Source organism: Triticum dicoccoides, chromosome 1B, assembly GCF_002162155.2.
Source record: "Triticum dicoccoides isolate Atlit2015 ecotype Zavitan chromosome 1B, WEW_v2.0, whole genome shotgun sequence".
Lineage (NCBI taxonomy): Eukaryota > Viridiplantae > Streptophyta > Magnoliopsida > Poales > Poaceae > Triticum > Triticum dicoccoides.
Window position 1 is genome coordinate 674,273,449 of NC_041381.1, and position 27,882 is coordinate 674,301,330.

General features: G+C 47.3%; 1 protein-coding gene across 1 annotated transcript; it reads left to right on the forward strand.

Moving 5' to 3' along the window:
* Positions 1–22,838: 22,838 nt before the first annotated feature.
* Positions 22,839–26,239, forward strand: LOC119349581. The gene is made up of 5 exons (XM_037617633.1): positions 22,839–23,105; positions 23,622–24,506; positions 24,615–24,697; positions 25,316–25,386; positions 25,895–26,239. Exons 1-2 carry the CDS (start codon positions 22,854–22,856, stop codon positions 24,462–24,464), a joined length of 1,095 nt encoding a protein of 364 aa, XP_037473530.1. The 5' UTR covers positions 22,839–22,853; the 3' UTR covers positions 24,465–24,506; positions 24,615–24,697; positions 25,316–25,386; positions 25,895–26,239.
* The last annotated feature ends 1,643 nt before the right edge of the window (positions 26,240–27,882 follow it).

Genomic DNA, 27,882 nt, shown 5'->3' on the forward strand with positions numbered 1-27,882 from the left:
GATTACGACGTTCGGACACACCATTACGCTGAGGTGTTCCAGGCGGCGTGAGTTGTGAAACTATTCCACATTTTCTTAAGTGTGCCCCAAACTCGTGACTCAAGTATTCTCCTCCACGATCTGATCGTAGAAACTTGATTTTCCTGTCACGTTGATTTTCAACCTCATTCTGAAATTCCTTGAACTTTTCAAAGGTTTCAGACTTGTGTTTCATTAACTAGATATACCCATACCTACTTAAATCATCAGTGAGGGTGAGAACATAACGATAGCCACCGCGAGCCTCAACACTCATTGGACCGCACACATCAGTATGTATGATTTCCAATAAGTCGGTTGCTCGCTCCATTGTTCCTGAGAACGGAGTCTTGGTCATTTTACCCATAAGGCATGGTTCGCACGTGTCAAATGATTCATAATCAAGAGACTCTAAAAGTCCATCAGCATGGAGCTTCTTCATGCGTTTGACACCTATGTGACCAAGGCGGCAGTGCCACAAGTATGTGGGACTATCATTATCAACTTTACTTCTTTTGGTACTCACATTATGAACATGTGTAGCATCACGTTCGAGATTCATAAAGAATAAACCATTCACCATAGGAGCATGACCATAAAACATATCTCTCATAAAAATGGAACAACCATTATTCTCAGATTTAAAAGAGTAGCCATCTCGAATTAAACGAGATCCCGATACAATGTTCATGCTCAAAGCTGGCACTAAATAACAATTATTAAGGTTTAAAACTAATCCCGAAGGGAGATGCAGAGGTAGCGTGCCGACGGCGATCACATTGACCTTGGAACCATTCCCGACGCGCATCGTCACCTCGTCCTTTGCAGTTTCCGCTTATTCTGCAGCCCCTGCTTTGAGTTACAAATGTGAGCAACTGCACCGGTATCAAATACCCAGGAGCCACTGCGGGCACTAGTAAGGTACACATCAATTACATGTATATCACATATACCTTTTGTTTTGCCGGCCTTCTTATCCGCTAAGTACTTAGGGCAGTTCCGCTTCCAGTGACCGCTTCCCTTGCAATAAAAGCACTCAGTCTCGGGCTTGGGTCCATTCTTTGGCTTCTTCCCGGCAGCTTGCTTGCCGGGCGCGGCAACCTCCTTGCCGTCCTTCTTGAAGCTCTTTTTACCCTTGCCTTTCTTGAACTTAGTGGTTTTATTGATCATCAACACTTGATGTTCCTTTCTGACTTCTACCTCTGCTGATTTTAGCATAGCAAATACCTCAGGAATGGTCTTTTCCATCCCCTGCATATTGAAGTTCATCACAAAGCTCTTGTAGCTTGGTGGAAGCGACTGGAGGATTCTGTCAATGACCGCATCATCCGGGAGATTAACTCCCAGCTGAGTCAAGCGGTTATGCAACCCAGACATAGTGAGTATGTGCTCACTGACAGAACTGTTTTCCTCCATCTTACAGCTGAAGAATTTGTCGGAGACTTCATATCTCTCGACCCGGGCATGAGCTTGGAAAACCATTTTCAGCTCTTCGAACATCTCATATGCTCCATGTCTCTCAAAACGCTTTTGGAGGCCCGGCTCTAGGCTGTAAAGCATGCCGCACTGAACGAGGGAGTAGTCATCGAAACGTGCCTGCCAAGCGTTCATAACATCTTGTTCTGCAGGGAGAACGGGTGCGTCACCAAGCGGTGCTTGTAGGACATAATCTTTCTTGGCAGCTATGAGGATGATCCTCAGGTTCCGGACCCAGTCCGTATAGTTGCTGACATCGTCTTTCAGCTTAGTTTTCTCTAGGAACGCGTTGAAGTTGAGGACTACGTTGGCCATTTGATCTACAAGACATATTGCAAAGATTTTAGACTAAGTTCATGATAATTAAGTTCAACTAATCAAATTATTAGTGAACTCCCACTTAGATTAGACATCCCTCTAGTTATCTAAGTATTACATGATCCGAGTTAAACTAGACCGTGTCCGATCATCACGTGAGACGGACTAGTCAACATCGGTGAACATCTTCATGTTGATCGTATCTTCTATACGACTCATGCTCGACCTTTCGGTCTTCCGTGTTCCGAGGCCATGTCTGTACATGCTAGGCTCGTCAAGTCAACCTAAGTGTTTGCATGTGTAAATCTGTCTTACACCCGTTGTATTTGAACGTCTGAATAAAACACCCGATCATCACGTGGTGTTTTGAAACAGCGAACTGTCGCAACGGTGCACAGTTAGGGGGAACACTTCTTGAATTTATTGTGAGGGATCATCTTATTTACTACCGTCGTTCTAAGTAAACAAGATGCAAAACATGATAAACATCACATGCAATCAAATAATAAACGTGACATGATATGGCCAATATCACACAGCTCCTTTGATCTCCATCTTGGGGCTCCATGATCATCTTGTCACTGGCTTGACACCATGATCTCCATCATCATGATCTCCATCATCGTGTCTCCATGAAGTTGCTCGCCAACTATTACTTCTACTACTATGGCTAACGCGTTTAGCAATAAAGTAAAGTAATTTACATGGCGTTTCTCGATGACACGCAGGTCATTAAAAGAATAAAGACAACTCCTATGGCTCCTGCCGGTTGTCATACTCATCAACATGCAAGTCGTGAATCCTATTACAATAGCATGAACATCTCATACATCACATATAGATCATTCATCATTCATCACAACTTTGGCCATATCATATCACAAACCACTTGCTGCAAAAACAAGTTAGACGTCCTCTAATTGTTGTTGCAAGTTTTACGTGGCTGAATTAGGGTTCTAGCAAGAACGTTTTCTTACCTATGTTAAAGCCACAACGTGATTTGTCAATTTCTATTTACCCTTCATAAGGACCCTGTTCATCGATTCCGCTCCAACTAAAGTAGGAGAGACAGACACCCGCCAGCCACCTTATGCAACTAGTGCATGTTAGTCGGTGGAACCGGTCTCACGTAAGCGTACGTGTAAGGTTGGTCCGGGCCGCTTCATCCCACAATACCGCTGAAGCAAGAAAGGACTAGTAACGGCAAGAAAGTTGACAAATCTACGCCCACAACAAATTGTGTTCTACTCGCGCAAGAAGAACTACGCATAGACCTAGCTCATGATGCCACTGTTGGAGAACGTTGCAGAAAACAAAAATTTTCCTACTCGTTTCACCAAGATCATCTAGGAGTTCATCTAGCAACGAGTGATTAGATGCATCTACATACCTTTGTAGATCGCGAGCGGAAGCATTCAAAAGAACGGTGATGATGTAGTCGTACTCGACGTGATCCAAATCACCGATGACCAGTGCCGAACGGACGGCACCTCCGCGTTCAACACACGTACGGAACAGCCACGTCTCCTCTTCTTGATCCAGCAAGGGAGGGAGGAGAGGTTGAGGGAGATGGCACCAGCAGCAGCACGACAGCATGGTGTTGATGGAGCTGCAGTACTCCGGCAGAGCTTCGCTAAGCACTATGGAGGTGGAGGAGGTGTTGGGGAGGGAGAAGGAGGCAACCAAAGGCCAAGGCGTTCAGGTATGAAGTCCCTCCTCTCCCCCACTATATATAGGGGTGCCAAGGGGGGTGGCCGGCCCTAGGAGATCCAATCTCCTAGGGGGTGCGGCGGCCAAGGGGGGTTTCCCTCCCCCCTAAGGCACCTAGGAGGTGCCTTCCCCTCCTAGGACTCTTTCCCCCTTAAACCCTAGGCGCATGGGCCTATGTGGGGCTGGTGCCCTTGGCCCATTGGGCCAAGGCGCACCCCCTTACAGCCCATGTGGTCCCCCGGGACAGGTGGACCCACCCGGTGGACCCCCGGGACCCTTCCGGTGGTCCCGGTACAATACCGATAACCCCGAAACTTGTCCCGATGCCCGAAACAGGACTTCCCATATATAAATCTTTACCTCCGGACCATTCTGGAACTCCTCGTGACGTCCGGGATCTCATCCGGGACTCCGAACAACATTCGGGTTACTGCATATACATATCCCTACAACCCTAGCGTAACCGAACCTTAAGTGTGTAGACCCTACGGGTTCGGGAGACAAGCAGACATGACCGAGACAACTCTCCGGTCAATAACCAACAGCGGGATCTGGATACCCATGTTGGCTCCCACATGCTCCACGATGATCTCATCGGATGAACCACGATGTCGAGGATTCAATCAACCCCGTACGCTATTCCCTTTGTCTATCGATATGTTACTTGCCCGAGATTCGATCGTCGGTATCCCAATACCTCGTTCAATCTCGTTACCGGCAAGTCACTTTACTCGTATCGTAATGCATGATCCCGTGACCAGACACTTGGTCACTCTGAGCTCATTATGATGATGCATTACCGAGTGGGCCCAGTGATACCTCTCCGTCATACGGAGTGACAAATCCCAGTCTTGATCCATGTCACCCAACAGACACTTTCGGAGATACCCGTAGTCTACCTTTATAGTCACCCAGTTACGTTGTGACGTTTGGCATACCCAAAGCACTCCTACGGTATCCGGGAGTTACACAATCTCATGGTCTAAGGAAAAGATACTTGACATTGGAAAACTCTAGCAAACGAACTATACGATCTTGTGCTATGTTTAGGATTGGGTCTTGTCCATCACATCATTCTCCTAATGATGTGATCTCGTTATCAATAACATCCAGTGTCCATAGTCAGGAAACCATGACTATCTGTTGATCAACGAGCTAGTCAACTAGAGGCTCACTAGGGACATGTTGGTGTCTGTTATTCACACATGTATTACGATTTCCGGATAACACAATTATAGCATGAATAAAGACAATTATCATGAACAAGGAAATATAATAATAATGCTTTTATTATTGCCTCTAGGGCATATTTCCAACATCGTGTTCATGGGGAGGCAACGGAATGCATCGTGTTCATGGGGAGGCAACGGAATGCGTCGTGTTCATGGGGAGGCAACGGAATGCGTCGTGTTCATGGGGAGGCAACGGAATGCATCGTGTTCATCGGGAGGTAACGGAACGCGTGGGAGCCAACTGGCTTGGACGGAACAGGCGATGGAAACGAGGCCTGGCATACCGCAGAACGGAGGAAACGGACCTCCTACGGTTGAAACGGGGGTCCTGTTGATCGGGAGGGGTGCGGCGTACTGCAAAACGGACGAAACGGACCTCCTACGGTTGAAACGGGGGTCCTGTTGATTGGGAGGGGTGTGGCGTACCGCAAAACGGACGAAACAGACCTCCTACGGTCGAAACGGGGGTCCTGTTCATCGGGAGGGGTGTGGCGTACCGCAAAACGGGACTCCATGGGATACTGTTCATCTCCACCGTCGACCTCCTCCAGCCTCCACGGGCTCCTGTTCATCCAGCCTCTACCGCGTGCTACTCCACCGGCTACTGTTCAACCACCCCTCCACGGGCACCCCTCCACCGTCTACTGTTCATCCAGCCCTCCACACCACGGGGTCCTGTTCAACCATCCCTCCACGGCCACCCCTCCACCGTCTACTGTTCATCCATCCCTCCACACCATGGGTTCCTGTTCATCCAGAGGCAACGCCACCGCTCACTGTTCATCCAAACCCTCCCGCAACGCTCACTATTCATCCCAGAGGCAGCATCGATCGGCTTCAGTTAGCAGCAGTAGCGAAGGAATCGCTCCATCGGGTTCAGTTAATAGCCATCGATCGATCGCTCGGGTTCAGTAATGCGTAGCCTGCAGTGCAATCTCTCGAGTTCAGTTAGAGCCCAATGCCTCGCTCGGCTTTAGTTAGAGCCAACGCCTCGCACACACATGCGTACGTACGAGAGAAACGCGCATCGCTCCGCCCACGACCTCCCATCGTAACTGGCAACTCCCTGAAATTTTCCTCCCCCTCGCTTCTACCACGGTATTTTTCCGTCATGGACGGCCCAAAGAATGTCATGCAGCTGCGTCTCCGGCCCGTCCAGGACGAAAAGCCCATTTTCTGTCATGATTTTTTGTCATAGATGTAGGAGCCCACCACATCTATGATGGTACCGGGTTTTGTCACAATTATCATCATAGAAGTGTCATATGTATGACAGAAAAAAATTTCGTTCGGCCCAAAATGTCACGGATGTGTCTTTTTTTTGTAGTGCTGGTTTGATGTGCACCTACACAGGCAAGAAGAATGACCCTCTACGACACAGCTCTAACGATTTACCAGACCACGTCGTTGATGACATGACAAAGTCACTCCTGAATGAAAGCCTAGCAGATTGTGGTAAGGTGGGTTTAAGCCCCTTCCACGAAGCTAACCCAGCTCCAGCGGTAAGACGCCAACCTGAATAAATTACCTTTAACCTTAATGTTTGTCTGTACTCAACCTTTGCTGATTTTCACAGGCTGATGACAAATTTTGGAAGGCAAAATATGATCATGAGGCCGCGAAGAGAGCCAGGAAGGCCAAGAGAGCCGCCAGGAAAGAAGCCGCAAAGAAACGAGGAAATAAGTCTAGCACTTCTGAGTTGTTTCAACTGGAGGACTCTTCTGAGTCAGAGGTAGCCCTTGACTCTCTTGGCTCATTCTTTAATCACCTTATTGATACCGATTATGATCAGGATGACATGGGAACGAGTCATGGGGTAGATGAAGAGGTAACTATTATTTCCTCCAACTCAGAGCCTTTGCCAAGGCAAAAAATCCGAAGAGTAACCTGGAAAGTAAGATTTTCACATCCCTTAGCTTATCAAGATCCTCAATTTCTTTTGAAGCGGCAGATTCATGAGAGCCGGAGGCAGACCCGAACCAGCAAGAATGCGGAACTCTCCTCCGGCTTACCAGATACACCAAAGAAGTGCCAGAACGAGGTCACCTCCGATTTAAATCCCTTTTATCCTTTGGCGGGCCTCACTCGTCAACCACTCAACTCTTCTGACTCGAATTATCAGGAAACTTCACCTTCCTCCGGCGACTCAATCCAGTCCAACTTGCTGGCTTTCAAGACTGCTCCAGGGTAATGATGACTTACTTATCCTGTATTCATTTCAATTCTTTATAATTGTACTGATCTCTTGATCTTATGCAGCGGAAAAGCAAAGCCCAGCAAAAAGGCGAAGAAGAACAAGCCGGCCGAAGAGCTGATCTTCAAAGAGCCGGAACTCCAGACGACCGCTTCTGAGGCCTCTGTTCTTGAGCCGCCACCTAAACCGGCTCATGACACGCCGACGCCGATAGTTGACCTGCCTGCCGAGCAAGCCGCCGATGGTTCTGAAAACCCTGAAGTCTCTAGCCCGGCCAAGACAGACAACCCCCAAGACGCTGATGTTGAGATTACCAAGACTGGCTACACTGAGCTGGGGAGACCCACAGTGCTGGCCAAGTGTTCTGCCAAGGAGGAGCACCTGGAACACCGCAAGGTCAGGTTTGATGTTGTTGATTATACTCACATGAGTATTTGGGAAGTTTTTTCTGGCTATCTTAGCCAAGTACACAGCAGCCGTGATGTCGAAATTGATATGGTGAAGCAAATGCACCAGAAGTTTGAGGTATAATCTCTTCCTTTCCTTGAATTATCCTTATTATGCTAGCCCCCAAGTCTATTGCTTATGATGAATATGATGTAGACTTAGAACGCACATGTAAACATTAGTAATATCCTTTGGTCAAACTTGTAAAAAATCCGGCTTAATCCGTAGTCCCCAAGGCCCGGGTTAATCAACATGAATAAGCCGGTCCTTCACCTGCTGGTATAGAATATAGTACTTGTGTAGATTGAACAGCAATATGCATTAGCCCCCAAGTGCCAAGTATTGTTTCTTGCAAAGTGCTTGGGACTTACTCTCATGAACCGCCATGTAGATAGAATCTTTCGGTAGACATTATCCCCCAAATGCCAAGTGTTGTTGCTTGCAAAAGGCTTGGGAATTAACATTGTATGCTAACAGTCATGATTTTGACCCGGTATTTGTACAGGCCACCACCACTCAACTTTAATTAGAAGTGTCTGACTTGAAGAACTGCCTGGAAGCACAGGAGACTGAAACCCAAAGAGCCAACTCCAAATTTGAATTCAGTTATTCTGAACAAGAGAAACTGAAAAAAGACTTTGAAGTGGAGAAAAAGGCATGGGCTGAAGAGAAGATCGCCTTAACCAATCGGGCTGAGAAAGCAGAGGCGGGTCTTGAAGAGGTGACAGCCGAATTATCCGGCTTAAAATGCCATGTATCTCAGATGGTCTCAACAATCTTTGGTAAGTCGCCCTGCTAGTGTCGAATATCTGAATCTTTCCAGTGATCATATGAATTAGCATTAACTCACCTGATATTGCTATGCAGGCCCCAGGAGCACAAATCTTAACCAAGATATGCTGATAAAGCTGAAGGCGGTTTATACGCTGGTGGAACAACTCTACACCATATGTCAGTGTGCCTTAGCCACAGTGGCCCTGTCAAATGAAGTTCCCACACTCCTTGTGGATGTGCTAAGGAAGCTTTCTGTGCTGCCCCAGCGATTCAATGAATTAAGGCGGTCGTCTGCAAGAGCCAGAGCCGTGGCGGCCTTAAGCCGGGCCAAAGCTTGGCTTCCAGAATTGGACCCGGCCGACATCGCCATTGGGTATCCAAGCCTTAAGGAGGATGGCACGCCATTTGAACAGGAGGACTTCGCCACTTGTGTGAAGGAAATACGCCCTGTGGCCACACTGATTGTTGTTGAGGCGGATCTCACCAGGTACCAGCCGGGTTATGACGCGGAGAACCGGAGGATACCAATGCCACATTATAAAGTGACCAGCCTGATCCCTCCAATCCGTAAGCATACCTTCGTCCCTGAAGTTGACCCGGCCAGATTAATTGATGATGAAGCTGAATTTTTAGCTTTGAATGGCATTGAATGGTCATCATCAACCTTCCAGGACAGGGAACAGGACGAAGAAGCGGAGAGGGTTGATCTGGAAACTGCAGGCCAACAAGGAAATTGATCCGCCGGGCGGCTCATCTTTGTAACCTGCTGAAAAACAATTTAATCATTTGGACTCGGGGAGTCATGTAACAGAGTAGAAATGACTTTGCTTTGCCGTGCCATCGTGCATGTTTCGGTGCTCAACATTGTTAAGCCGCCATCTTATATTCACCCCTTTTTATACTTATCATCTGTTTTCCTTATGTTTAAGAAAGTCTTTGAACTGTCCTGCACATAGAAATAGATCACAAGAACCCTTGGCGGCTTACCGCAGGGCGGGTCACAATATCTTACATATAACCCCTAATATAAAAAGTCACAAATAAGCCTGTTATGAATTATAGCTTTGAAACACAATTATAATATCATACCTATGATGTTGAATTTGTATTGTCGGTTTATGTGACCTGAACAGTAAGGGTGATAACCCAATCCTTAGAAGCCAACACTTCCAAATGTATGATGATTGTCATACGCTGGCGACTTATCGTCCAAAAACCAAGCCGGGTTAAATTTAAACCACACTTATACTTAAATCTGAACAAAAAGGGTCTCAAAACAAAACATAGGTTGCTTTCAAACAAAACTTGAGCCAAATAGAAAGAAAAAATCGAGGCTTCTGATTCGAATACGATCAGTAAACCGTTCCAAAGGGGTTAAGCTAGGATTCGAATATGATCATGTAGCCCCCAGTGGCTTTGGCGTTGCGGCGATCAAGAGGGTACCAACAGCTATGTTCTCTTTGGTTCGAATATGACCTATGTTTGAACAGGAAGCCCCCAAATGACCTTGAGAGTTTTTTTAACGACTTCGATTTGAATACATCAAAATCGGACCCAAAAGGGGTTAAGCTATGATTCGAATACGATCAAGAAGCCCCCTAGTGAGTTTGGCAGTGTGCCGATCAAGAAGGTACCGACAGCTATGTTCTCTTTGGTTTGAATACGACCTATGTTTGAATAGGAAGCCCCCTAGTGATCATGAGGTTTAACGGCTAGATTCGAATATGATCATGAGCCGGACCAAGAGGGTTAAGCTAGATTCGAATACGACCAGCCCCTAATTGGTGGAAATGATGATGATGAAGACATATGATCATTAAGGATGAAAAGGACAGAGGTCCTGCTTTATTACTTATCATAATATATACATCATCAAAATATGTACATCATGAGAGCCGATGGCTCAAGTGTAGTAAGGCCGAAGATGAGCGATGTTCCACGGCCGGCGGGTCTCTTCCTCCGACTTACGTGAGTCTTTGTGCTCTCAAACGTCGATAAGATAGTATGACCCGTTGTTCAAGTTCTTGCTGGCCACAAAGGGCCCTTCCCAAGGTGGGGATAACTTGTGTGCATCAGTTTGATCCTGGATGAGCCAGAGCACCAAATCTCCTTCTTGAAAGGTTCTGGACTTAACCCAACGGTTGTGATAACGGCGCAGGTCCTGTTGGTAAATCGCCGAGCGGGCTGCTGCCAAGTCACGTTTTTCATCTAACAGGTCAAGTGCATCCTAACGGGCTTGTTCGTTATCAGCTTCAACGTAAGCCGCCACATGGGGCGAGTCATGACGGATGTCACTAGGTAGAACCACCTCTGCTCCGGAAACCATGAAGAAAGGCGTGTAACCCGTAGACCTGTTAGGAGTAGTATTGATGCTCCATATCACAGAAGGTAACTCCTCAACCCAACAACCCGGCGTCCACTACAAAGGAACTAAAAGCCGGGGCTTGATGCCTTTCAAGATTTCCTGATTGGCTCTTTCAGCTTGACCATTGGATTGGGGGTGAGCTACTGATGAAACATCAAGCCGAATATGCTCACGTTGATAGAACTCCTCCATGGCGCCTTTGGACAGATTAGTACCATTGTCAGTTATAATGCTGTGTGGAAAGCCAAAATGAAAGATCACTTTTTTCATGAACTAAACCGTCGTGGCTGCATCACACTTACTAACTGGCTCTGCCTCAACCCACTTTGTGAATTTGTCAACCGCCACCAAGAGGTGGGTCTTTTCATCTTTGGACCTTTTAAAAGGCCCAACCATGTCGAGTCCTCAGACTGCAAACAGCCAAGTAATTGGAATCATCCTCAACTCTTGAGCCGGCACATGGGCACGTCTTGAGAACTTCTGACAACCGTCACATTTACTGACTAGATCCTCCACATCAGCGTGAGCCGTCAGCCAGTAAAATCCATGACAAAAAGCCTTGGCCACAAGGGACTTTGAACCGGCATGATGGCCACAATCTCCTTCATGAATCTCACGAAGAATTTCTTGACCTTCCTCGGGAGAAACACAACGCTGAAACGCCCGAGTGACACTGCGATGATGTAACCCGCCATTGGCAATTGTCATTGACTTAGACTGCAGGGTTATCTGCCTGGCCAAGGTTTCATCCTCAGGCAACTCGCCCCGGGTCATGTAAGCCAAGTATGGCACTGTCCAATCTGGGATGACGTGAAGAGCTGCCACCAATTGCGCTTCCGGGTCAGGAATGGCCAAGTCTTCCTATGTAGGCAACTTGACGGAAGGGTTATGCAGAATATCCAAGAAGGTACTAGGTGGCACCGGCTTACGTTGAGATCCCAGCCGGCTTAAAGCATCATTCGCCTCATTCTTTCTGCGATCAATGTGTTCCACTTGGAAACCCTTGAAGTGTCCAGCAATTGCATCAACCTCACGGCGATAAGCCGCCATGAGAGGATCCTTGGAATCCCACTTGCCTGATACTTGTTGAGCCACCAAATCTGAGTCGCCAAAGCACCTTACCCGGCTTAAAATCATCTCCTTAGCCATCCAAAGACCATGGAGGAAGGCCTCATACTCAGCTGCATTGCTAGTACAGGGAAACATCAACCGTAGCATATAACAAAATTTGTCACCTTGAGGGGAAGCTAAAACAACTCCAGCCCCCGAGCCCTCCAATTGCCTAGAGCCGTCGAAGTGAATAGTCCAATATGTGTTGTCCGACTTCTCTTCAGGCATCTGCAGCTCTGTCCAATCACAGTGATGGGATAACCACAGTGATGGGATGACCCAGGAAATATTGCTTAAGCTTCCGGCTCGCCATGAACACCCCATAAGCGAGCTTCTGCCAATGTGGATACCTTTGCTTGGACTCAATAAGCACCTCACTAATGTAGTAAACCAGCCATTGAACCGGATGTTCCTTGCCAGCCTCCTTGCGCTCCACCACAATAGCCACACTAACAGCACGTGTGTTAGCATCCACATATAACAATAATGGCTCCTTATCAATGGGAGCAGCAAGGACCGGCGGCTCAGCTAGCTGTCTCTTCAAATCTTCAAAGGCAGCGTTAGCAGCATCACTCCAGACAAAGTCGTCTGTCTTCTTCATCATCTGATACAGCGGTATGGCTTTCTCACCTAACTGGCTTATGAACCGGCTTAAGGCTGTAATACGACCCGCCAAGTGCTGAACATCATTGATACACGCCGGCTTAGCTAAGGAGGTGATGGCTTTGATCTTCTCCGGGTTAGCTTCAGTGCCTCTGTTAGAAACCAGAAAACCCAAAAGCTTGCCTGCTGGCACACCAAAAACGCACTTGCCCGGGTTAAGCATCATCTTGTAGACCCAGAGATTATCAAAGGTTTCCTTCAGATCATCTATCCAGGTCTCCTTCTCTCTGTACTTTACCACAATGTCTTCCACATAAGCATGAACATTGCGCCCAATCTGATTGTGAAGACAGTTCTGTACACATCGTTGATAAGTCGCCTGGGCACTCTTAAGCCCAAAAGGCATAGACACATAGCAGAGGGCTCCAAACGGAGTAATAAAAGCCGTCTTCTCCTGGTCCTTAACTGCCATCTTGATCGGATGATAACTAGAACAAGCATCCAAAAAGTTCAAACACTCACAACCCGCCGTAGCATCAATGATTTGATCAATACGAGGGAGAGCGAAGGGATCAGCCGGACAAGCCTTGTTTAAATTCGTGTAATCCACACACATACGCCAGGTGCTGTTCTTCTTAAGCACAAGCACCAGTTAGCCAACCACTCTGGGTGAAAAACTTCAACAATAAACCCGGCCGCTAAGAGCTGAGCCACTTCCTCACCAATGGCTTTACGCCTCTCTTCATTGAACCGCCTAAGAAACTGCTTGATCGGCTTAAATTTTGGATCAATATTGAGAGTGTGATCAGCGAATTCTCTCGGTACACCTGGCATGTCAGAAGGCTTCCATGCAAAGATGTCCCGATTCTCACGGATGAACTCGATGAGCGCGCTTTCCTATTTGGGATCCAGGTTAGCACTGATACTGAACTGCTTAGATGAGTCGCTCGGAACAAAATCAACAAGCTGGTGTCATCGGCCGACTTAAACTTCATCACCGGCTCATGCTCTGTGGTTGGCTTCTTCAAAGACGTCATGTCCGCCGGGTCAACGTTGTCCTTGTAAAACTTCAACTCCTCTGTTGCACAAACAGATTCAATGTAAGCAGCATCGCCTTGCTCACATTCCAAGGCTATCTTCCGACTCCCATGCACTGTGATGGTGCCCTTATGACCCGACATCTTGAGCTGCAGATAAACATAACATGGTCGTGCCATGAATTTGGCATAAGCCGGCCGTCCAAACAGGGCGTGATACGGGCTCTTGATTTTAACCACCTCAAAAGTTAACTTCTCAGCCCTAGAATCATGCTCATCACAGAAGCCACTTCCAGTTAAATCTTGCCCACTGGGTATGCCGACTTACCAGGCACCACTCCATGGAAAACAGTGTTGGATATCTTAAGATTTTTATCAGTCGACCCCATGCGACGGAAAGTCTCATAATAGAGGATATTGATGCTGCTGCCTCCATCCATGAGTACCTTAGTGAATTTATATCCACCAACTTGAGGTGCCACCATCAAGGCCAAGTGACCCGGATTGTCAATCCGGGGAGGGTGATCTTCCCTACTCCATAGGATAGGCTGCTCAGACCATCTCAAATAACGAGGAACTGCCGGCTCAACAGCGTCCACAACCCTCTTATGAAGCTTCTGGTCCAGTTTGCACAAACTGGTGGTAAACACATGATACTGTCCACTATTCAACTGCTTTGGATTACTCTGATATCCAGATTGCTGCTGCTGCTATCCTCCCTGGCCAGATTACTGATTATAACCACCTTGATTACCTTGAGAGCCTTGAAAACTCGAATTTGAACCGCCGACCGGGCCATGAAAACCGCCGCCACCTGAGCCACCGCCCAGCCCATGATTGTTGTCAAACATGTTAGATTTCTTGAAAGCCTTCATGATCGTACAGTCCTTCCACAGGTGAGTGGCTGGTTTCTGATGAGTACCGTGCCTTGGATAGGGCTCATTTAGTAACTGCTCAAGAGTGGGACTTGACCCGCCGGACCAAGGAGGTGGTCTCCCTTTACGTCGTTGGTTGTTGCCCTGCGCATTGGTGTTATCCACAAACTCCAAGCTACCATCAGCCTTACGTTTATTATTACCTCCTTGATTTGCCAAGTTATGCTGAGGACCCTTGGCATTGCCATTCTTATTTCCCTTCCCTGCCTTCTCATCATCAGACTAGGGATCCTTGGTACTATCAGAGTCAGCGTATTTGACTAGAGCCGCCATCAACTGGCCCATGTCATTACAACTGCATTTGAGCCGCCCCAGCTTCATTTTCAGAGGCGTAAAACGGCAATTTTTGTCCAACATTAAGACTGTAGAGCCGACATCCATCTTATCAGACGAATGTATTATGGCCTTGACCCGGCGTACCCAATGGGTCATGGACTCACCCTCCTCTTGCTTGCAATTAGTCAAATCCATAATTGACATGGGCTACTTGCATGTATCTTTGAAGTTCTAAATAAACCGGGCTTTCAACTCTGCCCATGAATCAATGGAATTAGGTGGCAGCCCCTTTAACCAAGTGCGGGCCGTTCCACCCAACATCATGGTGAAGTACTTGGCCATTGCAGCATCACTGACTTCCAGTAGCTCCAAGGCCATCTCATAGCTTTCAATCCATGCCCTGGGTTGTAAATTGGATGTGTAATTGGGCACCTTCCGAGGCCCCATGAAATCCTTGGGCAAACACTCATTACATAGAGCCGGCACCAGACAAGGGACACCTCCAGTCCTTGTGGTCACGCCTGCCTCAATAGAAGTTGTCGGATAAACCAGAAAAGACTGGTAAGCCGCCCGCTGAGCCGCCTGCTGAGCCACTCGCTCAGCCTCTTGAAGTATTCTGTGCTGATCAACCAAGTTAGGAGCTCCATCACGAACCGGGTCATGCCCTCCTGGCTGGTCACGACGCCGGGCGTTGCTTGAAACGGCCGCTGAATCCATGTGCCTGCTATAACTCGGGCTCCGGCTTGGGCGAGGGGTTGAATGAATCCTGTCTCGGCTGTAAGAGTACTCCTCCTGCTGCGCCAAAGCCGTCTGAAGAAGTTCTCTAACCCTTCATGTTTCAACCTCCGTCGGAGAGTCGCCATCCACCGGGAGAGCCGCCAATTGTGCCGTCGCAGCGATCATGTTCTCTAGAGGGTTAGAATAATAACCCGGTGGTGTTGGTACATAGTGAGGTGGAGTAGTATTTGGACGAGGGGGTTCCATCACACGTGGCTGAACCGGCGTCCCAGCCCCGGGCATTGCAACCCGGCTTACCTCCGACGGGTTACTGGGCCCTGCATCGGGTGTATGGAAGAGGTTTCGAGGATCATAAACCGGATGCAGACGGGATTGAGTCTTCTGGTACCTTCTCCTCATGACCTCATTTGACGCATTCTGATTCATCATGAGGTGGAAAGCCTACGACTGCATCCTCTGAGCTTGAGCATCCAGAGCCACCCGCTCTGTGGTCATCCTGATGTCTTCCGCTGCCAGGTCTTCCTTAGCTTGCACTATATCCTGCTTTAACTGCACCACTTCCGCATCATGTTGAGCTTGATCCGCCGGGTTGACCACAACGATTAATAGAGCTGTCATCTTATCCATTAAATCCATGAGAACCCGAGCCGGCGGGCGCACAGGGCCTCCTGCCCCCACTGCCGCTGACCCGGAGGTTATCGCTGTCGTAGACGTAGAGTTTTAAACGGGTTGCGTGCCAGCCATGAAGATCCCAACTCTGTTCGGTGGCTCAAAGAGGTCTGGAATACTGCTGCCATCGGAATAGCCCCCAAGCCCGCCGTCTTGCAATTGATACAACAAATCCGTATCACCCGTGGACGACTCACCATCAGAGTAGATGGCAGTCTCACTGCCAGACACCGATCCTTCAGAGAGTTCCCCTCCATGGATGCATCCCATGAAGGCACGCTTCACGGCAGGCTGAGCCCGGGCGGGTCTCGCATGCTGAGCCGTCTCGACGATGTCGGTGCAGATGTCCGGCTCAGGGCCCAGTTCGCCGATCTTGCCGATGAAGACGTGGATTCCGCCGAAGGGGACCTGATACTCGTACTCAATTGAGCCGGCGTCGGGGCCCCAACCTACGTCGTCGATGTAGAGCTTGCCGCAACAACTCTTGGTCATCCAGCCCAGAACGTATCCCTTGAGCCCTTCGAAGCTGCCCTTCAAGAACTCAAATCCACCGTGTGCTGGCCCCACGGTGGGCGCCAACTATCATGGAATTGTCACGTCAGATGTCCTAGTGAAAGGACTTAGTCGTGGAGCCATCGCAACTAGGAAGCTTAAAGGGGTTAATCGGGACAAAGGACACGGGGTTTATACTGGTTCATCCCCTTACGGTGAAGGTAAAAGCCTACAATCTAGTTTTGAGTGGGATTGCTTATGTCTCGATTACTAGGAAGCGAATCTGCTTGACCTAGTTTTCGATCTGATCTTACATGCCCTGAACTGCCGCCGGGTCGTCCCTTTATATACAGAGGTCGACGCCCAGCGGCTCTCAGAGTCCCGGCCGGCTCATAAACAGTGTCCGGCTCGGTCTCTGCATATTCCTGCCTACAATACAAGTTACATACATATGACGGTTTATCTCTACGGGCCTTGAGTCACCTTTGGGCTTTGGGCCCTTAGCTGAACTGCCATCTTCAAGTGTCATCTTGGGCTTCATATCTTGAATCGCCATAGGTATAACCCGACCCCTCCTGGGCGGGTCATACCTAATAGTTATATCCCCAACACAATGGGAGCAGCAGCAGTGACTCTGGCTATAGCCAAAGTAGCAGCGACTCTGGCTACAGCAAAAGCAGCAACGAGGATGAGGAGGAACGAAGTGGGGAAGAAGAGGAGCAGAGCGGGGATGACCTCGCGATGGTGGTGGCTGACGGCGGCCACGCGATGGTGGTGGCTGACGATGGCCTCACGATGGTGGCGACTGACAATGACCTAGCGACGGTGGTGCCTGAAGATGGCCTCACGATGGTGGTGGTGCCAGACGATGACCACGCGATGGTGGCGCCAGCGATCCCACAACTGGGGGACTATAGGGCTATACCAATTGTGGTAGAGGAGTACATCCCACTGCCTCGTCGCTCTGAGCGCATCAAGATGATGAAGGAAAAGAAGGAGGAGGAGGAGTGAAGATCTTTAGTTTAATCTTTTTAGTGTAAACCTTTTAAGTATGATAGTGTTGAACTTTCTTAATTATGTGTGCTCATGGATGCTCATGAATTGAAATTATGTGCATGCTCATGAATTGAAATATGTGTTTTTGTGCTTGCTCATTCATTGAATAGTTTTTGATAAAATTATATATTTGTGAAATTCTGTAAAATTGAATGAATTTAAGAAAAAGCAGAAAAAACAGGGGCTATACAGGATCTTTGCCGTCTGCTGGCAGACGACAAGCCATCTGCCAGCAGACGGCAAAGCTGCCAAATAGGCCAGCCTAGTGCACCCGGGTTGCACAGGTGGCTCCCACATGGCAGCTTTGCCGTGTGCTGGCAGACGACAAACATCTTTGCATCTTTGTCATCCGCTGGCAGACGGCAAACATCTTTACATTTTTACCGTCCACTGGTAGACAACAAAGATGCAAAGATGTTTGCCGTCTGCCAGCTGACGGCAAAGCACGCCGTTAACCCCTTAATAGATCTAAGGTGCCACGTGTGCCGTCCAGGCTCTTTCCTGTCTGCCAGCAGACGGCAAAGATGCAAAGATGTTTGCTGTCTGCCAGCAGACGGCAAAGAGGCCTTTGTTGTAGCCTATTTAGTCGGACCTGTTGCCGTCTGCTGGAAACTACCTTGCTGAAAACTACTTGTCATTTCCTTCTGCTCCTCATTGGTTTCGACACTCTTATCGAAAGGACTACGATTGATCTCCTATACTTGTGGGTCATAAGTAAGCAGGAATTCTAGCAACACAAGTGCACAACAAAATCAATTTCCCTCTATAATAAAGATGTTTCCCCATCCACCGAGATATCTTTGTAATAGTTCTGTCAATAATAGGTTGTATATCTTCTCTTCCCAACTTATTAAAATGCAATAACACACCTAAATACTTTAGAGGAAATTCTCTAATTTTACAGCGAAATATTCGGGAAAATATTTAATTTCAGACTCATCAACATTAATGTAAAGGAGATCAAACTTATGGAAATTAATTTTAGGGACAAATAAAGCCTAAAAACAAGCCAAAATCCACTTAAGATTATGAGCATAATCCCAATTTTCTCTAAAATGGTGATGGCATCATCAACATACCGCAAGCTGACAACACCATCAGGAACAGCATGAGGTACAAGTCTTCAAATCAATCCATGCAAATAAGCTTTTTCCAACATTTTAGTAAACACATCAGCAACCAAGTTAAATTAAATGGGGGACAAAGGTTTCCCTTGTTTTAAGCCTTTGTCAGTAACAAAATATGGGTGTTGGTATCATTAATCCTAACAAGAAAAGGGACTTTGCAAGAGAACCATTTAATCCACCCAATCCTTTGCCACCAATACCTCTAAATATAAGCATCTTAAAAAAAAGTCCTATCTTATTCTGTCATAAGCTTTTTCATAATCAAGCTTAAGAACGAGAGCACTAGATTTGAAATAATGAATCTCATGAATGATTTCAATTACCATAATCACATTCTCCAGAATAAATCTCTAATGAATAAAAGTTGTTTGATTAGGAGAAATTAATCTATCACAAACAGGTGAACCCCTATTTTTCATAGATTTAATGAAGATTTTAACACTATATTTACGCATACTAATAGGTCTAAACTTCTTCATTTCTTTAACATTGTTGTCTTTAGGAATGAGAGTAATAATGGAGAAGTTAAGTGTATAAAGATCCAAAGAACCGTTTTCAAATTCTCTGACAAGACATATAAAATCATGTTTAATCAAATCCCATAAAGTTTGATAAAACAAGAATGAAAGGCCATAAGGGCTAGCAGCACCATGAGCATAAGGACTCATAACAACATTCTTAATTTCTTCTTTAGATAAAGGTTATTTCAACTTGTCATTTTCCTTATCTATAGCCAGATTAGAGTCAAACCATAAATCATGTCCTAAATGAATATCATCTTTAACTTCAAAGCCAAAAATATTTTTGTAAAAGGAAGTAGCAACTTCCAACATTTGTGGGTAGCATGGACATGGCCATCACCACCAATCAACACATCTAGATGGTTCATTCTATGATGTTGATTAGCTGACCCATGGAAATTAGAATTATTCCTACCCCTAACACAATTTTCCTATCCCTAGATCTTTGCCATAAGGCAATCTTTTTTTTTCCAAATATCATCTGATTCCTCTTTAATATCATTCGTATGTTTCTATCATCATCTAAAAGTCTATTTTACTCAGGAACATCATGAATGTCAAACTCCATAAGGAGACTATGTTTCTTTTTCATGAGGTTAGCTTCCAAATTAATGCTCCAACCTTTGGTTTTTCCCGAACAATCTAGTCTTAAACTGCCAAGTGCCAGTAGTAGAGGAGCAGCGAGAAGGAGTATTCCAAATAGAAGAAACCAAATCTTTAAATTCAGGGTGGTGAAGCCACCATTTCTCAAACCTATTTTTTTTAGTTGAGGTAGCCCTCCTACCCCCAGTATCAAGAACCAAAGGGGAATGGCCACTACCAACTCTAGGAAGAGCAACTAGAGGAGACACTGTGAACTGATGAGCCTATTCAACAAAATAAAAGCTCTATCAGTACTAGAAAAAAGAGGGTATCTTGGTTATTCTCCCAAGTAAACTACGGTTAGAAATAGAAATCTCCATAAGGACCGTTTATTAATAAGAAAAGTCCTCTGACTATTAATGTTGCCATTGTTTTTATCATTAACATCTCTAACCAAATTAAAGTCTCCACCCGTGCAAACAGGGCAAGAGGCATTTCCCATGATATCGTGAAGTTCAACAATAAAATTCATTTTCAACTTTGGATAAGAAGTACCATACACTACGACTAGATGCCACACAAAATCATCAAATTAATTCAAAATGATAGTTGTGTGATTATATCTTCTAGAGTTAAGACCAATCACATCATACAAATCAGAGTTCACGCCCACAATGATGTCACTAGCAAAACCGACTGAAGGCAAAGGATGTCACATAAATTTCTTATTACCAACAATAGAACACATAAAACTACCAGGAATATCTTACTTTTTAGCTTCATGGAAGCCAACAAAGTCGCATTACTACTTTTAATTAGATCACATAGGGGCACTGTTTTTTACCAGATTGACTCAAACCTCTAGCATTCCAAAGACCTATCATGGAATTTTAAAAGGGTGAGACAAGCCACAAGTCTAAAATCTAGTCCAGTAGAGGAGATGGTTTACTAAAATCAGCAATGCCCCTAAATTAGTAAGACCATGACCAATAGTAGGAGAATTAAACCGAGAAGATACATTATGATAATTACTCAATAGAGTATCACGCAACACAATTTCAGGGTTATTATTAGCAAAAGCTAATCAATCAACTTCCTCAGAATCAATCATCTCTCCAACTATTTAACACATTCCTTATTATTATTTCCAATATGAATGTTCATTTTGGTAGTTTGAGAAACAAGAGTATTGGGATCTAAAACATCAAAAGAATCACCTTGAAAGGAGGGGGACTTCCAGATTTTTCTTCATTTTATATGTTGTTGCTTTCTCCATCATGTCACACGCGCACATGTTTCTGAAAACTGCCCCCCCCCCCCCGGATTGGGTACCAGAAGTGACATCACTCTTGCTTTCCTTCCGAAGGAACCTCATCAAGAGAGGGTAACAAGGATCTCTTAATAGAGCCCAAATTCATAACATCAATAATATTTTGAGAAACAACTCCCAAATCATGTTTTTCAAATAAGATCATTCTCCTCGTCAGATTCACTATTTTCCACTGATTTGAGCACAACAAAGAAATAATCATGATGAGCAGACTTTTGACTATTAAAAGCTCCAACTCCATCAGTACAAACCACAGGAGAATGAGACAAGCTCAGCTCAACCTCCATTTCAGGTTTTTCATCTATGGGGTCACTGCATGATTTCTTGCTTTTCTCCTCTGGTACAAACTGGTCATGCATATCATCAGACAAGAAATGGGGATGAATATAAATGGCAGGCACGGAGAGATGTGAAGCACTCTTCTCTTTAGAGGTACTGGATCTATTTGCAACATCAAGCTCATCTATTGCTTCCTCATCTTCTCCCAGCTCAGTGCCTCCCATGGACTTCTTGTCTCCCTCAGTTAATTCTCTGTCAACATCTTCATTCTCAACGTCCTCATCCAGATCATCATATCAATATCACCAATTTGCTCACAGCCTTCCACCTTCATGGATAACAATAACATAAACATTTCCTTCTTCATTTCCATCAATGTTTCAAAGGGGATTTTACAAGGGTCTCTGCAAGCAACCTTAACTCCCACGGTCTCATATTTTATTTTGAACATATGCCATTCCAATCAACATCAGTTAAAATACCAAAACAAGAGGCTACTTGAGCAAAAACTTTCCAGGTCCACCACTCAGCGGGTAAGCCCTGAATGGACATCCAAGTTTCAATTAATTCACCAAAGGATCCACACATGTGCTTTCCATCATTCAGTAATTTTAACCATATTATGGATTTGTGCTACTACTTTCTTAGGGCAGATATCATAGAAGCACGTAGCTAGCCCTAATTATACTCTCAAAATGGCGGCACGGACACAGCCAGCTCGAGTGAGCTAGCTAGTAGTGGATCATTAGCAATCTGATCGATCGATTAGCAGGTGACATTCAGAACTCAAGAATTATCAGCTATCGCCGCCGGCGACGCGATGTCCGTGGCCAAGCGGCGATGCAGCCGGGTCGATCCAGGCCCGCCGTAGGTATGTCGCTGGAGCGGCGGGACGGACGTTGATGCGCGGCCACGCCGCCACGAGATAGCTCTCCGGCCGGCGAGCATATGGCTAGGTGAAGCACGTAGGAGGTGCGATGTCGCAGCAGGTGAAGCGCGCGGGGCACGCGGGGGCTAGCCTGGCCGGCACCCTCTGGCGGCGGCGGGAGCACGCTCGAGGGTAGACAGGCGTAGAGCTTGGCGGGAGAGCGAGCGAGCTAGCGCGCAGCACGGCGCCTTGCGGCCGGCCGGCCGGCCAGCCTAGCGCGCGCGGGGGCGGGCGGAGGACCGCCTCGGCTTCTCGAGACAGGCGCCGGCCGAGAGCTTGAGAGACGGACGGGGCCGGAAAAGAGCTCGGTCGACGGACTGCGCGGCGGCCGGAGGCGGCACAGGGGGCAGACGAGCCCGGGGCGGCCGGCGACCAAGTCGAGGAGGGGAATCGCGGCGGCGGCAGGCCGCCGTGCACGCGCCGCGGGGGCGGAGGCGGAGGCGGCTCGGGGCAGGGAGGGAGGGAGGAAGAAGGTAGCTAGCTAGGTCGGCCCAAACAAAATATAAACAGACCTCACCACACCACACCCGACCCACACACTCAGCTTCGTCTCGATCTCGTGCCGCCGCTCCAGCCCAAATCCCGAACCCTAGCCGGCGCCCCAGCCCAGATCCCTCCCCGCGCCGCCGCCTCGCCATGCGGATCCGCAGGTCCGCCGCCCGCCTGCTCGGCTCCGCCTACTCCGCCCCCGCGCCGCCGCAGCCCGACCTCCCGCCCCCGCCCCCGCCCCCGCCCCCGCCGCCGCCGCCGCCAGTGCTGGAGCCCTGCTCCTCCCACGCGGGGGGCGGCGGGGTCTCGGCCGGGGGGACGACCTCCTCCGCGGAGCGGTGCGAGCTCAGCCGGTCGCCCTGGGAGCTCATGGCCCAGCTCGACCCCTCCGATCCCAAGGTCAGCACCACCTACCTACCTCCCTCCCTACACGCTCTCTTCGGCGCTGCTCCGTGTGGCGTCCGCGCCCCTAGCCCGCCTCTCCGGCAGAGGTCCCGTCCGGCTCTCGCCGCCCGCGCCGTCTGCTTCGTGCATGTCGCTAGGGTTCCTCCGCGGCTTCGGGTGGGTGTGCCGCGTGCCCGGTGGTGGGAGCTCGCCCGGTCGATCCCTAGCGCGCGTTAGCTACCGTCCCCTCGTTGTAATTTGTGGCCGGCGGCGCCGCTAGGAGCTGGAATCGTCGAAATGGCCGCCCCGCCGCTAGGGGTTGGGGTCGCGGAGATGGGCCGCCGCTATGGGTTGGGGTTGGAATTGCGGAGATGGCCGCCGCTACGGGTTGGGGTCGAGCAGATGGCGTCCGGCCGGCCGGATTGAACCTGACAAAGATCCACGCTCCATTTCAGCTGGGGGAGGGGAGGGGAAACATATTTGCGCTCTGCACTTTTGACTAACCTGCACTTCCGATTTTTCATTCTTCAGGAGGTGGAACACTTCATGGGGAAATACTTCGTCAGTGTGCCATGCCGGACGAGCTGGCTCTTCCAGGCCAGCATTCTTGCGGCCTCCATCAAGGGGGAGGAGGAAGAGGAGGGGAAGGGGGAGGACATGGCCGGAGATATGGCTGACGAGGTCTTTGCCAAACAGCTGCATAAGGTTGCCAAGAAGAAAAGGACAGTCATGGAAAACAGAGGGAATGAGAAGAATGCGTGGGGGCTGAAGAAGACCATGGAGGTTCAGAGTGATGAGGACGACTTCGTGGCTGACGGAGGAGGACAACTTTCGGTGTGCAAGAAGAACGACGGCAAGAGGAGGTTTTGCCGCCGGCCGGTGAGCCAGCCCGATTCCCTTTGCGTGTATCACTTGGATCCAAAGTCTGTGCCGCCGGTGGCTTCCACAGCAGCCTCCAAACCCTCCAGCAGCGCCAAGCCACGTAAGAGGAGGCGTGTTGATGCTGGTGAGGGGTACTTATACTATGCTGGCTTCGGCCCGTCCCTCAGCAAGAGGCAGAGATCAAGCAGCAATGTGCTGGAACCTTTACCTGCTGAAGAAAAGGAGGAGGCACTGCCTGAAGAGCATACTGCAGGTCCAGCCCAAACTGTTGATGCAGACCATCAAGCGACATCAGCACATGTTGACGAGCCTAGGTGTGATGAGATGGCCGGGATTGCAGGCGGCGACGAGGAGAGCAGCGACGACGCGCTTGGCTGCAACGATGAACCCCGGGTTGTTGGCGTCAACGGCAACATCAAGAGGAAGAGCCCGTTTAAGAAGAGGTGGAGGAAGCCTGTGAAAGCTCGCTCACTCAAGTCATTGATGTGTTAGCACGCTTATACCTGTACATGCATGCCCAATTGGTTCTCCATGGTACGTATTCATGTGTACTACTTTATCCAAAATATCATACTACCATGGTGTTAGTGTATTTGTAATATGTATTGTTCCATAAATTAAATTCAGAAGCATACATGACAGATTCAGGTAGAGCTTGGCAGGATATTGGGATCATGGAAGATACCAACTCTGCTATGGATGAAGAATCCCATGCTTTGCTTAAGGTACTGCAGTATACTCTAGTAATTTGTTAGGTACGATATTGGTTTATTTTGATTTGATTCTAGGCATAAGTATTTAGACTGCTAGGGGACAAATCGAGTCAGCGGCGCTAGTAGGTTGTAGTAGCGATTTCTTGTCATTGCCAACTTCATCGACATTCCTCTCTTCAGTTCTTTAGGACTGAGACTGACATGATTAGGGCCTGTAGCATAGAGGTTGGCATTTTTGGACAGAGTATGCAAAGTTCATGCATCTCCCCATGAAGAGATCAATAAAATTCCTCTAACTTTGACCTTAGTTTCAAGCTATTTGATCAGATAATAGGCATAAATGCATTTTTTAGGAGATATTATGATAATATTGAACTATATTGGCGTACGTGGACTGTAATTTGAGTTTGCAAGGCTCATTAATAGTACATCCTATTTGACGCCACAACTCACTTCTATTTATTCTGTTGCAGTCACTTGTATCTTGGTATTTTCCTTATTCCTTAAACATAAGCTAACACATGCAGTTTTAGTGAAGTTTTCTGTTAAGTTCTCTGTTTTTATTCGTTTTCTTTAAGCTACGTTTATCTGAATGCTAGCTAACACATGATGCCATTTGTATCCCTGCAGCCCTTGTGAGGAAGGAGATAGCTGACGGAACTGACAGAGAAACTGGTTGCTCAAAGCAAATATCATTCCAGGTCCCTCCTTTTCCATTACCTAGTTCCTCTCTGTTGTTTTGTCGGTGTATGCATGGGCGTGGGCTCAAACAACAGCAATAACAGTGCCATTGGTTGGTTGTTTTACCTGTTATCTATTTATTTTTAAAAGGTTTTGATTTATTTGATTAGGATTATCATCAAAAGTGTATGTTTGAATCAGTGAATCAGGACTATATCCTAGCAGTTGGTTTATTTCGGCTCGATGCTAGGCATAACTATTTAGATTTATAGGGGACTGGTCGAGTCAGCACCTTAAAAGGCGACTAAATAGCAGTGATAGTTGGTCGTAGTAGCGATTCGTTATCACTGCCAACTTCATCTACATTTCTCTTTGCACTTCTTTAGGACTGAAACTGACACGATTAGTTCCTGTTAGTTACAGGTTGGGAAAAAATAGTGTTAACTGTGGATCTCATGGCCAACTAGAAACAAACAAATTGATCGCATACAAACTGGATATTGGCTCAACCTGTGGTCGTTATCGCAGGCAAGGTACCAAACAGAGAGCCCACGGGTGGGGTTCTTCCAGCAAGTAACGATCGAAGTTTCCGTTGGGACGGTGGCCTCCTCGGCGGGCATAATCGATCAATAGGACTGAAGGGGCGCAGCAAGCCTGGGGCGCTGGAAAATGAAGAAACGCCTGGCACCGTATCAACAGCAACATATGAAGCTCTATCTTTGCTCTGAACTTTAATCCTACCCTGGCAGGACAGGAGAATGGCATCCATCTCTTTATCCTGTTATATATCCTGTGGAAGAACCCATATGGTTTTGTAACAGTATACTGTATCAGGTTGTGGAAAAATGCTCGTGGGCGAAGGTTTTCTTGTGTTATGCGGCGTCGTAAACGAGTAACAGCGGATAGCAATGCTGTATTCAGTGTGAGGAATGTGGCAGCAACAAGAATGCGGTCAGTGTGAAAAAGGGTGGTGGCCAAAATGGGTTCAACACCATGTTTTTTTTCTTTCTAGACTAGAGTATACATACATAGATAAAAAAAACATTGTCTGATAGTACTCACTGAAACAGAGAAGGCGCACGGCACTGCTCGGTTTCAGCAGAAAAACAGTATCCATCCAGTGCCAACGGCCAACAAGATGCATATCCAGTGCGAGGTACTCCCTCCGTTCCAAATTACTGGTCGTGGTTTCAGTTCAAATTTGAACTAACCAAATTACTGGTCGTGGTTTCAGTTCAAATTTGAACTAAAACCACGACAAGTAATTTGGAACGGAGAGAGTAAAACTAAAAGGAAAAAACGATTATGAACCACGACCAACTTCAAGTGCAGCCACAGCAATCACACGTGTTCTTATAGAGCCGCGGAAGGGCTTGACCCTCCCTCTGACAGACACGTAGGGGTAAACTGAATGAATACAGTTTGCAGTTTCGATATGCTAACAAACGGTCTGTTGAATGGACAGGCAGCTGTGGTTGGGTAACTGTAGTCCATCACACCGTGTCAGTTAACTGTAGACCATCTTGTTCTTGCTCGTCATATCCAAGCTCAAACAGAAGAGAGTGAATCACTGGGACCCTTGTCACGCAATAATCCTGCTACGGTGGTAGTTAAGCAATGGATTATGGATCAAAATAATCCCGCACTGCTATGTACACTAGTGTCAAAAACACTCTTATATTATGGGACGGAGAGGGTGTTGACCCACACCGCTGTCGGCGATGGGAGTTATAGACTTATAGTGAATTTCAGAGAGAAAATCTGCATCGTCAGTCCTATTGCACGCAACACCCCTCCTGATCCGGCTTGCAACCAACATTTTTTTTCAGAAGTTTGATACCCCAGCCTATGCATCAATCATTACAATCATTTTTCATTATAGTTGATTGATGCAAGGTGCATCTGGCTTGTTGAGTCAGTAAGATAGTACTCCCTCCGTTCAGAATTACTTGTCGTAGAAATGGATGTATCTAGACATTTTTTAGTTCTAGATACATCCATTTCTGCGACAAGTAATTCGGAACGGAGGGAGTATAATATAAAAAGACAGACATTCTCTAGTACATGGAACCATCATAAATGGGTGGAGACCAGACTTACATCATCATTTGAAGGATGGCTAATGATGGTGTAACGCCCCGGGTTTGTTGCGCCAGGTGTCCGCCAGTTATTCGCCGTCGTTGCGATGTCATTTGTTTGCGTGTTGCATATTGTCATGCCATCATGTGCATTGCATTGCATACGTGTTCGTCTCATGCATCCGAGCATTTTTCCCGTTGTCCGTTTTGCAACACCCTCTGAGGTGACCCTCTGATAGACACCGCGAGATAAACTGAATACAATTTGCAGTTTCGATATGCTAACATCTGTTGAATGGACAATCAGGTGCGGTTGGGTAACCGTAGTCCATCACACCGTGTCAGTTAACTGTAGACCATCTTGTTCTTGCTCTTCATATTCAAACTCAAACAGAAGAGAGTGAATCACCGGCACCCTTGTCACGCAATAATCCTGCT